Genomic DNA, 13,131 nt, shown 5'->3' with positions numbered 1-13,131 from the left:
AGTATGCAACTGCATCTGTGTAAGCCACCAAGTCTATTACATGTGATTCCAGACGTGCCTTCAATGATTTTATTTTTTGTTCAATTCGCTTATATTTCAGCTTTGGTTCCTTCGGCTTTTTTCCTACCTCCAACATCAGCATACAAGCTTCATTCTCACTCTGTTCTTGCTGCAACAGCTGTACAAATGTAAAAATATTTGGATGTTCTCTTGTAAGTTTTCTGTTTAATTTAGAGTGCCAGCCCTCTACAACATTATTTGTTCTTCCCTCAACATTATCATATTGGTTCCATATATCTCTGGAAAAGAGAGAAACATTAATTACATAAAACAAATCAAAGCTTGACAATAGACATTCAACAACGATTGGAAGTTGCATGTTAACGTCTGTCGTAGATAACGTTAAGGATAACGTCTGTTGTTTGTTGTTAGTAACACGGTAAATTTATAAGTATTCAGTTTTGTAATCATTACACTAGTATAGAGTTAATTTCAGATCTCTGGTATGAGCAGATTAAAATTTCGTATTGGCATGCAGATCTCAGAAATGATTTTTTATGGAATGAGAATAATAATTACGCTTACCACACTCCATTAAAGACACTATGCACCATTTCATATCCAGACACTTCTGAGCTCACAATTGTAGAACACATAGGCAATACAACAATGACAAACGAAACTAATGGAAAAACATAAAGGACTAAAATGACCGAATGAGTAGGCCTATATATGAAATACTAATCACTGCTAACGTAGATTTCGTTTCCCAAACGAAAACCACATATATTTGAAAAAAAAAATCAAACGAAAAACAGATAGTGAAATAGCGTAGAAAATAAGGTAACTACTATATCGTACTTACTTTGTGAAAATGGCGTCTGCATCGTCCAGCCATGTTTCGACTAAATAGTCATGAAACTTCTCTGCGTTTCGTACTTCCGGGGCATTTTCCTGGAGATGCAGGAACATGTCACCCACTTGCTCCACTGGCACAAGTGGTAGTGCAGCAGCACGTCTTATCCACTTCCTGACCTCTTTGTCTTCTTCATAAAAAGTGGACAACCCCAATGACTGAACTTTCCTCCATAAACATTGGGTGTAATGGAAGAAACACCCACGAATGGCTGCATCCGGAAAAACACCAGTAACGGCATTGATTACCGCTCTTTCAAAGTCTATAATCACTGTAGTAGGATTAAAGGAAAGACCATTTGCAGAAGCCGCATCTTTAATGAGAAGCAGCATCCTACGATAGTCTTCCTCTTTCTTAGAAGGCAATAAACAAAATAGAAACGGAAAAGTCTGCCCCAAATATGTCCCATGTATGGTGTACAGCTGCTGATATATGTATTTTGTATTCCTGCTATTTACATTGACAATATAAATATGAAAATAGAAGTATGTATGATATTATGGCATATAGTATAGAATCACGTATAGAAGACAAATCAGCTGATAAGGTGATGCCGAAAAAGTAATTTTAATGTAGGAGACTAAGATCCAACTTAGAATGTTGGAGATGAACTACTGGAAAACTGAATAAAATTTTGTTGTGAAATGACTTGATATTAGACCGAAATAAGTTTATTTTCTTGTAACTGAATCAATTAATTTTCCATTTCTCTGTAAGTATTAAAAAAACACATCTCTACTAAAGTAGACGTGAATAACGCTGCTAATAACAAAACTATACCTAGTCATTTTTTCTGAGAAGAGCAAGTAAGATAACATTTAAAATATATGATGAAATTTAAAGGAATAGTTATTCTTCTTACAGAATCTATTAGAATTATTAAAGAAAAAATCCCTAGAAAAGATCCCTCCCTGCACAGAATTCCCCGTCTCGAAAGAGTAGGCAGAACGGGAAGTAGGCACAACGGGAATTACCGTTCTGCCTACAGATAAGATCATTAAAAATATTTTCTACAAAGTGCTGGAGGGCCTGTAGGCATAACGGGAAGTAGGCACAACGGGAAGACGTCTTAATAGAAATTGGCAAGGGGTACCATAAAGAGGAGGCTTTTTTATTATTTCTTTTTATATTTCGCACCGTTTGCAAAATTGAGGCTACTTCCGGTTGGAGTTTCTAATTCATGCATAATCAGTGTTTTCTTTCTTTTTGCATGCAGTATGTAATAAGCAAATACATTACATACACAATTAATTATAATGTCAATAATATATGGTGTTCATTGGGCAAAACACTCCAATCAATAAAGATTCATCTTAGCCTAGAGAAATGGTTATCCTTCGTTTTTCATTATCATGAAACAAACGCCAGACGTGTACACAACAATGTTGTGTTGGAATGTATAACTCATAGGATATGATTTTTTTTAACCTCCTGAGACCCTGTGTATTGCATACAATACGTTTTTCGAACGCCCGTCATGGCTACGAATATTTAAGAACATGCCCGAATCTCGGTTATTGTACTCGGGAAGTCTCGAAATTACTGCAGAAAAGGCAACTGTTTTTTTTTTGTTTTTACCTACAGGTGGCTCTATTGTTTGCTGAACGCGGGAAGAAAACAATTGGGGTTATGGACGCATTTGATCCAGGTACATTGATTGAATAATTTCTCAGAAAATAAAACATAGTAAAGTAAATTTCAAATTTAATGATTTACGTATTTTATGCTTATATTACGAAAGGAAATATACAATTTTCCTTGTGTATTGTATGGAATACATAGTAATTTGAGACCCAAAGTACTGCATACAATTCGACCCATTACCGATCAATAGAAAAGCAGTATGACAAAATGTTTTTTAAATGTGTACTATTGGGTCTACTGTTACCTAATATACAAAATTTCCCTCCAAAGTTCTTGACAAATAAATGCTCGGGTCTCAGGAGGTTTAAAAAATTTCAACACTTACAGTGTACTCCTAAAAATGTAATAAACAAATAACAGCTACGTTTTTTAAAAATATATTCAATTAGAACTGAACAATCTACACAAAATTTGGATCGACCGGCGAAAACGGCACGTTTCTAGAGCTTGTGGTTTTCGAGATTTTATTGTCAAAAGGATTGCAAACAAACATATAAACTTTTCTTTGGAGGTAAACATACTCGTATAAACCTAGCATTTTAACACATAGCTGATGGTTCACTTTCAGCAGCATTTTATTAGAGCCAACCAGGGGTAAAAGTGGATCTGAAAAGGTAGGGGACGCTTGACGTCATCTTTGCTCATTGCTATTTTTGTAGAAAGTGTTGGACGTCATAGATATTTTTTTGGAAATGGGGGAACGACGTCCGCCCGCGCTCCCTCTCATTTTTACTCCTGGTGCCAACTCAACACTTCGGTATCTGGAAAACAACATTGATAATGACGCCGGTTTCGTGTTTCTGGGACAATTATACGGATGACAGCCCGTTCAACCTTATTAGGTGTGGGACCCAATTGGAAACAGATTTGGTCAGCCTCAAATTTCTAGCCAACTTGCACCTTTTCTAATACTTACATCCAACTATCAAACATGGCACTCAGCAATAATGAACATTGTAAATATGCACGGCTAAAGTAGGAAAGAATTTTTCAACTATAAAAAAAGTCCATTCCACCCTTAAATAAGAATATAGGCTCTTATGAAAAATTAACACAGGAAATTGCATAAGACTCATTTTTTATATATAATCATATATATAATTATCTTTTCCAGTGCTTCTGTGAAAGTCTTGAATTATTTCTAATGACTACCTACTTTTTTTATAAGCAGAGTGTATAATTAAAGAGCAGAGGGGAGAAAAACTTCGAAGTAAAAAAAGGCAACTGGTGTATAACATGCTAAAGTGTTTTGCAAACGATGGGATGAGTATTTCTCAGGCAGTGAAATGTACAAATGAGGGGGGTTGGTAGGCGCTTTATAGATAAATGTAAGTTGAACATGGATTTATCACCAACAAAAGATCCTAATAAAATTACTACATTATTATGTAATGTGGAAATACAATATGACACAAACGTACAACTGAAAGAGTCAACAGATAACTTATCGGTAACTGCCTTTCGAATTGCCACATTCTTAAAAGAAAAAAAAAATCAGTTTACTTTGAACGAAAGTCGAAGGGTAAGGACGGTATTACGGCACCAAACCAATTGATAAGTTACATGTCTATATGAAAATGAAATTCTTAATTTTATTTTGCTGGTGCTATTTCATTTCCCTTTATGTAAAAAAACTTTTGGAATGCCAAGGGGGTTGGACGATTGTCACCTTATAAGCACCCTTGTGCAAACTGCATTTTTTCACCACATATCACACTTATTGTGCCTAGACCTTCCATGTATGTTAATCAGTGAAAGTCTGTGTCTGAATGTTTCAGAGATCATCTGACTTGTAAACAAAATGTAAGGTCTGTGTTGACGAAAAAAATTATAGATTATATATACACACACAAATATATGTACAGGATGTCTCGAAAGTACCCTGTAATGTTACAACAAAATGTAAGAGGAAGAAACATGTTCAAATATGATGTTTTCAATCTAAAGTAAAGTTTTTTTTTTTTTTAATCGGACGAACCGTTTGGCCTGTACATTCTTTATGCGCCCAATGTTAAATAAAAATGCAACGTTGCCATTTATCTGAACCCACAACATAAGTCAATAAATTACTGTCTTTTACACTAACGTGTCGATGGCCAGTCCCATTTCAAATATGCTCCAGTTCACCATACTCTTACAAAATTTATCCACCTACCGCAATCCTCCCCTCCCCAACCCCTCTATTAATGGCAATGTTGCATTTTTATTTAACATTGGGCGCATAAAGAGTGCACAGCCCAAATGGCTCGTCCGATTTTAAAAAGTCCTTCACTTTAAATTAAAAATATCATATTTGAAGATGTTTTTTCCTCTTACATTTTGTTGTAATTCTGACAATAACAGAGTTACCCTATTAGTCTCTGTTAGGGGACTTTCTAGACATTGTGTGTATATAAAATACTGTATAATTTCTCTCAGCCTGAAATTAGAATCACAGATTGTACCTTTAAGCTATTCATAAGGAAAATAAATTGTTTGTAAAAGACCATTTGTTTGCCTTTACGTTTATAGGGGCATAAATAGTAAAGTGAGAGGGAACCTGAGAAAAAGATCATTATTCCGCAATAATAAAATAATAGGCCTAAATTCGCAACTTTCTGCATCCAGTTAGATAAATGATAGTAACAAAGTGGATGATTAATTTCAAATCCTGAATTATTTTATCGTATTGTACTAGTACTGCTTAAAAATATTTTTCCTTCATATTTTATTACAAACATTCTTCATATGCTGTAAGTATTAAACAAGTTTAACATGCACGTAACAAACTCCATTGGGGGAGGCAGGTTGTTGCTTGGGAGGCCGAGCCACAATTTTCCGCTATCCCTGGAATCCCTGGAAAACATAAGAGAAAACGTTTTAAATGGGCCAAAGTAACGATACGGTGGGCAAAATAAAACCGGCGCGGAAAATAATTGTAATCCTAACACAGAATGTATCCTTGTTCATGAACAGTACTGCTCTGTACAGAAAATTATGGAAATGGCCATCGTGTGACGTCAATGCAAGAACCGGTTGCTGTCACATGTCTGTGCATGCTCATCTCCCGCATGCGTTGTCCCAATTTTTTTGCTGTGTCATTACGTGTGTGTGTGAGAAGTGCAGACGTGTTTGGAGGCCACCTCGATCACCTGATATCTTTCCCTGTGATTTTTACCTGTGGGACAAATTGAAGAGTCAAGTACAATCGAATAATCCTCACACACTGGAAGAGCTTTTGCTCCTATTCCTCAGGCAGAGCTGACTCGTGTGTCTCACATTTCGATAAATCGAGCACACACTGCATCGACGTCAACAGTGGCTATTTCCAACATTTTCTGTGATGGGTAGTTCTGTTCATCCACAAGAATCAATTCCCCATTGTCTTATAAATATTTTCCTAGTCAGTTTTATTTTGTCCACCCTATATATAGTATAGATTAAATATCTACTTCGTTAACTCGGACTTACCTGAAGTGTTTTCCGAAACTTATTTCGTCAACTAAAGATTGAAGTAACACTTGTACTGTCTGTTAAAATATGATTGAATAAAGCAGAAAACATATATTCGTAACACCTGCCTATCACTTCCTATGAAAAGCCACTCAAATTTGAAGAAATGCTTAAGAAAATGAGTTCATCTAGATATATTTTAACGGTCATACATAATGATATATAATAGTCTTTTAAGTGATGTTTTATGAACACTGTATACTGCCCTTTACAATAATCTTCCAAAAAACCAGTGACTTCATATTTCAGATATTTGGTCACTAAAAGCTTACCTTATTACTAATATGATCTATCTATCGATTGTTATACTGTAGACCCGGACTGCCGGACTGGCCACGCTGGCTACTTGGGATCACGAGGCGCAGGATCTGTAGACCTCGGTCGAATTTTCGAGGTCGCAAATGCTTCTTGAGTCTTTCTACCAAGTTCGTCTTTCCGAAAGAAGTCTTCTTGAGCCCTCCTTGCTTATATCAGTAACTTCACGCTTACGTTTGATTGTTTCGCTATTTTTTTTTTTTTTTCGATCTGTTTTGTACTACATATTTATTCAATACAGAAAATATGATTTTGTCGTTTATCATGTTTTGCAACTGACGTATTAAATTTCTATCTATCTATCTATCTATCTATAGACACATAGATAGTTTTGACTTGTAGAATAATGCTCTGTGGTCCATGGGCGCCATTTTTAGAACAGGGTGTTTCAAAACAACACCGGCAACGTTTGGAAGGTGATTCCTGACACCAAGATAAAACAAAAGTATAGACCAACCTGGGTGCACAAATGCTTCCCTTCGGAGTTGTAGGCTGCCGAAAACATGAAAACAATGAAGTTTAAAGTCCTAGCTCCAAAACTATGGGACTTACCGTAATCGGGAAAAGACTTCACCTAGGAACTAATATGCGCCTTATCCGAAAATTGTGCGGGTACCTTAGAATTCAGAAACATGGATTTTTGGATAGGGCGCATATTAGTTCCTAAGTGAAGTCTTGACCCGATTACGGTAGTCCCATAGTTTTCGAGCTATGGACTTTTAAACTTCATTTCTTCATGTTTTCGCCAGCCTACAACTCCGAAGGGAAGCACTTGTGCACCCAGGTTGGTCTATACTTTTTGTCTTATCTTGGTGTCAGGTATCATCTCCCAAACGTTGTCGGTGTTGTTTTGAAACACCCCATATATATATATATATATACCCGCGTCAAGGGCCCTCAACTTGGCCAGTCAAACACTGTGTAGGCTTCATTTTCGCGTAATGTTATACTTAAAAATTAAAGACTAAAATCATTATTTTTGTCTATATCTCATTAACCATAAGACTGTCTACAGTCGTCTTCCTGTTGTCACGGTGAAAAAATTTTTGTGATCGTAGACTTCAGTATCAGTTCCATCTTAATAGATGGCGTGATTATCGGACAGCTTCAATTTTTAGGTTTATAAAAAATCCTTTTTTCGATTTTCTTAATAACTACGCATGAGAATTCTGTCACTCATGTACTATCAGTTAATTCAGCTCAATTTGAGGTTTATTGATTAGTATGTCTCATCTTCGGGACTTTTTTTTTCATTAAAAGCTAATATTATTGTAAAATTTAAGTCGCAGACGAAAATTGAAAATGATTTGTTTTTCTATCCCCCCCCCCCTTCTATATCAGTAGAATAATGACAGTTAATGACACATTCGTTCTCATCAATACTGAACTCATCTGAGTAATTAATTGCAGAGCAGAAATCCCGAAAACTTTTATGTATGTATTCTATCAAAATGCTGTCCGTACGCTGCAACTTACTGCAAAACAGACTTTACCATCACACATGCGCTTGCGTGGAAATATTGATTGATGGACTTCAGTACTATACTTTGATTTTAACTTTTATTTGCTTTAGTATGTTTTCCTTTTTATATCCGAAAAGGATGAGGAGGAGGAAAACGACTATTGACATTTTACAGCAAAAGCAATCTAAATTCATTTTAAATGGAAAATAATATTATTATTAATAATAAATGTGTACATACATGACTGATTTTTGGCATTAAAAGGAATGTGAAATCGTATTCATTAATTTATTTTCCTCCGGTCTTTTTTTTTTTTTTTTTTTTTTTTTAAGATCGAAAAATCATTAGAGGAGTGGAATTAAGGTGAATAACAAATATCAGATCAATTCAAAAGTCCATGATTATTTTTTTAAAAGAAAACAGGGACTTTTTTTTTCAATATCGCTCTGTTAAATCAAAGAGAAGTTCTGTACTGTATAATTGTTCATAAATGCACGGGTATATTTATAGTTGTTTCCATTACTTATTATTTTTTATAAAGTTTTCACTTCCAATGTCAGTATTTTTTTCACTGGTTCATAATGAGTTTTCCATTTCCCCCTATTTTACTTGAGCCCCCTTCTCTTACCCTAAAAAAATTGGAGATAATAAGTTTATTGTAGTAATTTAATACATCAATAGCTCAATTTTTAAGTATATAAAAGAGATATATCGTTATATTAATCGGTTAACGATTTATAAAGTTTATATATATATATATATATATATATATATATATATATATATATATATATATATATATATATATATATATAAAGTAATTTATAACGGTAATATATTGGTATATTGATCCTGTGGTATTCATAATAACTGCTCATAGAGTGGAGTTATTGTCAAGCAAATGCCATTATAATGTCTGCTTTGTTAGGATGGAAGATAATCAAGTGTGTGTCCTATTTATACGTACCGTGGAGACAGAGAAAAGCTAATTAGTACGTTAATACATAGTTTTGATATTTTTCAGCTTAAGTGAATTCAGTATTTTTCTGTTTAAATCTCGAATTTTCAAGAATTTACGTAGTGAATAATTCTGAGCAAATATTTTTAAATATTTTTGATATATTATAAATTTTCTTCATTTTTAAATAGATATATATGTTATATAAAGGATCAAATGGATGAATCAAAACATTCGTTCATTTAGATATTTAAATGCATTTCCAATTTGAGATATTCATTATATTTCTTAAGTTTATACCAGTAGTGGCTTTAGCGGGTAGGTATGGGCCTACCCAAAATTTTGAAAAATATATAAAGGCTAAAAGATATAAAAAAGAGTAAATATATTTTCCACTATTTATATTAATGGTAGATAGTTATTTAACAAATAGCGTCAACCACTACTGTAAAAGTAATGTCCTACTTTCATTAATCAATTAAATGTCTATATGTATCCATAAGCGAGGGAGCGGGCCCAGCCTTAATTAAAATCCTAAAGCCACCCCTGGTTTATACACATTGTCAGGTTTCTGCACTTTCAAATGTTGCCATCACTTTCAGATCCTGAAAAATGTATTGTACCTAAGGGTATTACAACATTTTTTAATAAAAAATAATCAGGGACGTGTCACCCATTTTTTATGATTTTTGAAATTTTCAACACAAAAAAGAAAGAAAACACGCATCATTTTTTAAAAAATAATGTTCACATTTGCACGTACATAGTGTCCATAATTCATGAAACTATCAAAAATATTTGGAACACCCCACAACACCCCACCAGAATTTTAAAAGATTAAATTTAGAGTTTGTATGATACGATAATTCGGTAAGGGGGGGAAGTAGGGAGTCATTTTTTTTTGAGTGGTTTTTGGTCGAGACTCAATAATGACGCAAATTGGATCAAGGACGAATTTCACACTCACTAGGGAAGTTTATTTATTTATTTATTTATTTATCCTTTTAAAGAAACAAACCACCTGAAAAAGTTGCTATGGTTAGCAATAGTATATGTTGTGCTGTGATGAACCTTCCATTGCAGTGTGAAATTTCAGAATTGAATGCAACTGTGAAATGAGTTTTACCATTGACGAAACACGTGATGTTACGGAAAGTATCATTAAATAATTTAGTGTGTGGATTTGCGTGTGAGGTGTGTAAAGTAATGATAATCAGTATTTTGTAAAACTGAAACCCCTTCAGAAATTAGGAATATTCCTTACATGTCGAAAGTGGCTATAAATATCTTTATTTGATTCAGAAGCATGTACTGAATATTGTGTTTATAACAGTGCACATGATGTGAGAGGACGTAGGTGTGAAGTGCGAACTTTTTTGTACAGGTGAAAGGGCCTATCCAGTTTGCCATATGGACCAGATTGTATCACGTGATCAGGTCAAAAGTCACGTTGCGTGCTAAACCGAGTCTGGAGATTCCAAATCCAGATTGGAGATACTTTAAGCACGTAACCTTCTCGTGGGGCGCCCTGAGTAATTCGAAGAAGCATTATAGCTCGTCCAGAGCATGGTGGTAGTCTTTCCACCATGGTCCAGAGTTAAGAGCCGGCGGGAGTCAAGTGACCTTGACAAATCGAAGATATCGCAGTGCAAAGTGTTTCCTTATTTTGGCAACAGATGGGGATGTCGCTGAAATGCCGTCAAAGCAAATGCACCCGTCCTTTTCCTTCGTTTTCCCCTGCATGTGGTCAAAGTTGGACAGCGTAGGAGGGGGATGGTTACGGCTGTAAATGGGACAGAAGAGTGAAATTCTTTTTCATTTGGCTAAAAGAGAAACAGAACTGAAGAAACAAATAAATAAGAGGGACCAACATGATATCAGCCGTCAGCTCCCTGTCAGAGAGCCACTCAAATATCTACAACGGTCACAGGGCTAGACAACTAAAGCACTTGTCGCCTGTCTTTTCTCAAAGGATTCTACCTATGGTAAATAACAGAATAGTGCGGGAAGAATCTGATATAAAATGAAGAACCATGCCAATATTAAAAAAAAAAAAACACACACACACACACACACACACACACACGGGAGAGTCGATATTCTAATTTATTCAGAGCCTTCGTGGTTAAAAAAAAAAAAACTTGGAATTGAAAGGCAGAAAACCCAGACAAACATTTGAAATGTATTGACAATGTGAATCATTTTTTTAGTGGAATCCATTTCCTTACTTTCTTTTCAAAATATGACCACCAGATTTACCCTCTCTCTCGCCTTCACATTCGAATGGTCCTGGGTTCGATACCAGTTGCTGACCATCCTGAGTTTTTCCTATTATAACAGGAAAAAGCCGCAATGTTACATTCAGCCTTGGGGGCCGGCTTAGAAGGACAGGAGGGAGCACATGCCCTGCTTGATGTTGGTTTTTATTGGGGGAAATAGACCACTTCATTAACAATAGAATTAAAAGATGTGTCACTCATGTCCAAAATTATTGTCGCATGTCTATAAATATGCTATTGAAGGAATATAATTTGATAACGAATTCACCCGGTATTTCTTATAATGTTAGTATGCGTACAATCGGCAAAGACATGTATGTGGCAAATTTCATGTCAAAAGAGCAGTAAATAAGAACAATAAAACGAAAACAAAACTTTCGTGTCCATTTAGCAACATTTTATTTTACTCATTCTAATCTTCGTATTTATAATTACTGTATTTTCCTATGAAATTTACCACATATATTTCCCGATTGTATACATAGTATCAGTATTAAAAGTCTCCTGCAAAATCATTATTACATGATATTTTTACAAGAAGACAGTTATAGAAATGCGACAATCATTTTGGACATGAGTGTACAAGGATGTAACAGGTGTTTGTTTCAAACATTAAATAAGTGTTCGTATAAATTGAACTTATTTCCTGACGTCATAAAACTAAGAACTGTTGCAGAGCAATGTAAGTCCGGTGACAATACAATATTCCATTCTTACTTTCATACTTTGCAATATATCTATTTATTTTAAAAGCAAATTTTAATATGTTTTTATTTTCAACTTCCTTATCCTAAAATAAATACTAGCCTTTAACCAGCCCTGGTATCCCTGGTTGCATATCACTTTAGGATTTGGAAAAGGTGTCCAACGAATTAAAAAAATGATAAGACATCTTTTAAAGATATTCTTTTGTTAATAAATTCCCACTAAAAAGTTAAAAATAATTTTGTTTATGCAAGACTAAATAAAAAGAATGGAGTGCGTCATTTTAAGAATTTATAAAGTAACTGTAAGCCTATATGAGAGCGCATCCCTTTTTTTTAGTCACGCATAAACATTTTTTTTAAACTTTTAAGTGCGACTTGATTAATGAAAGAATATCTTTAAAATGTTTATTATTATCTTTTTTTTATTATTGTTAATGTTTGCGTCCTTGGCATAGGGTGTTTATTTTGGTAAGGTACCGTATGGTACGTTTCTATACTACTAGGGTATATTAAAATTTAGTTTCCTATGCGTTACTACATACATTAAAAAACTTTTTTTTTTTTAAAGAATTACTACCGAATATTACTACCGCTCCGCTAATAAGAGGGAGACAGATTGAGGATACCAAACACCCCTACCGTTGATTGAGAAATATTTAGGTGTCGACACTGATGAGCAACATCTACATATGAATTTGAATGTTTTATGGGCTTTAGACAATTGATTCAGACCTGGAAACATGGGGGACAGAGTGTTGGAAGCAAGTAGTTCAGTCCCTAGTTTGAATGCCTGGAATGAGTAAGGACTCTTCCCACCTTGGTAAAACCTGCCGAAATTGGAAGCAATATCAAAGAAGCACTGCTTCGAAAAAAGAGGGAGCAAACATGCATAAATAGTCAGAGTCGGATTTAGGTTTAGTGGGGCCCCAAGCTGTTGAAGGTAATGGGGTCCTTTATGTGTCCAGATGAACATAGGCACCCTACATACAGCAATGAAGAAACTAGAGATAATTTAGGAAGCTGACTGGTAGAAGGAGCCCTATTAATTACACGAACGTAGGCTACACAGCAGGAAGCACTGTTGCTACGTATATATAAATTTTACTTTATTTTTTAAAATTTTCTTATATTTTAGAAATCCAATTTTTCTTTAGATTTTGGGGCCCCCAAGAGAGCGGGGCCCTAAGCTATAGCTCGTTTCGCTTACACGTAACTCCGGCACTGTAACCTATACATATACAGGCACGGATCCAAGGGTGGCTATAGAGGCTATAGCCCTCCCCCCTTGACGCTCAGGTATACACTGGATAAAATGGGCTTCAATCCTGTTTACTCTGGATAAAGAGGCAAACTACGG

The 13,131-nt window shown here is 34.9% G+C and overlaps 2 protein-coding genes across 2 annotated transcripts in view; one reads left to right on the top strand and one right to left on the bottom strand.

The window, feature by feature from the left end:
• The window catches only part of LOC145694723 (uncharacterized), a 629,124-nt gene that overhangs the window by 156,594 nt on the left and 459,399 nt on the right, over positions 1–13,131 (top strand). The gene's annotated exons all lie outside the window — the stretch shown is intronic.
• On the bottom strand, positions 862–1,248 carry LOC145660867 (uncharacterized). Its single transcript, XM_081726295.1, has one exon. The coding sequence runs from the start codon at positions 1,246–1,248 to the stop codon at positions 862–864; it is 387 nt and encodes a 128-aa protein (XP_081582421.1).

This window comes from Thermobia domestica, chromosome 9 (genome assembly GCF_964235325.1).
Source record: "Thermobia domestica chromosome 9, izTheDome1.hap1.1, whole genome shotgun sequence".
Lineage (NCBI taxonomy): Eukaryota > Metazoa > Arthropoda > Insecta > Zygentoma > Lepismatidae > Thermobia > Thermobia domestica.
The sequence above is the reverse complement of the archived record's forward strand: the minus strand, read 5'-3'. Positions and strand labels throughout refer to the sequence as shown.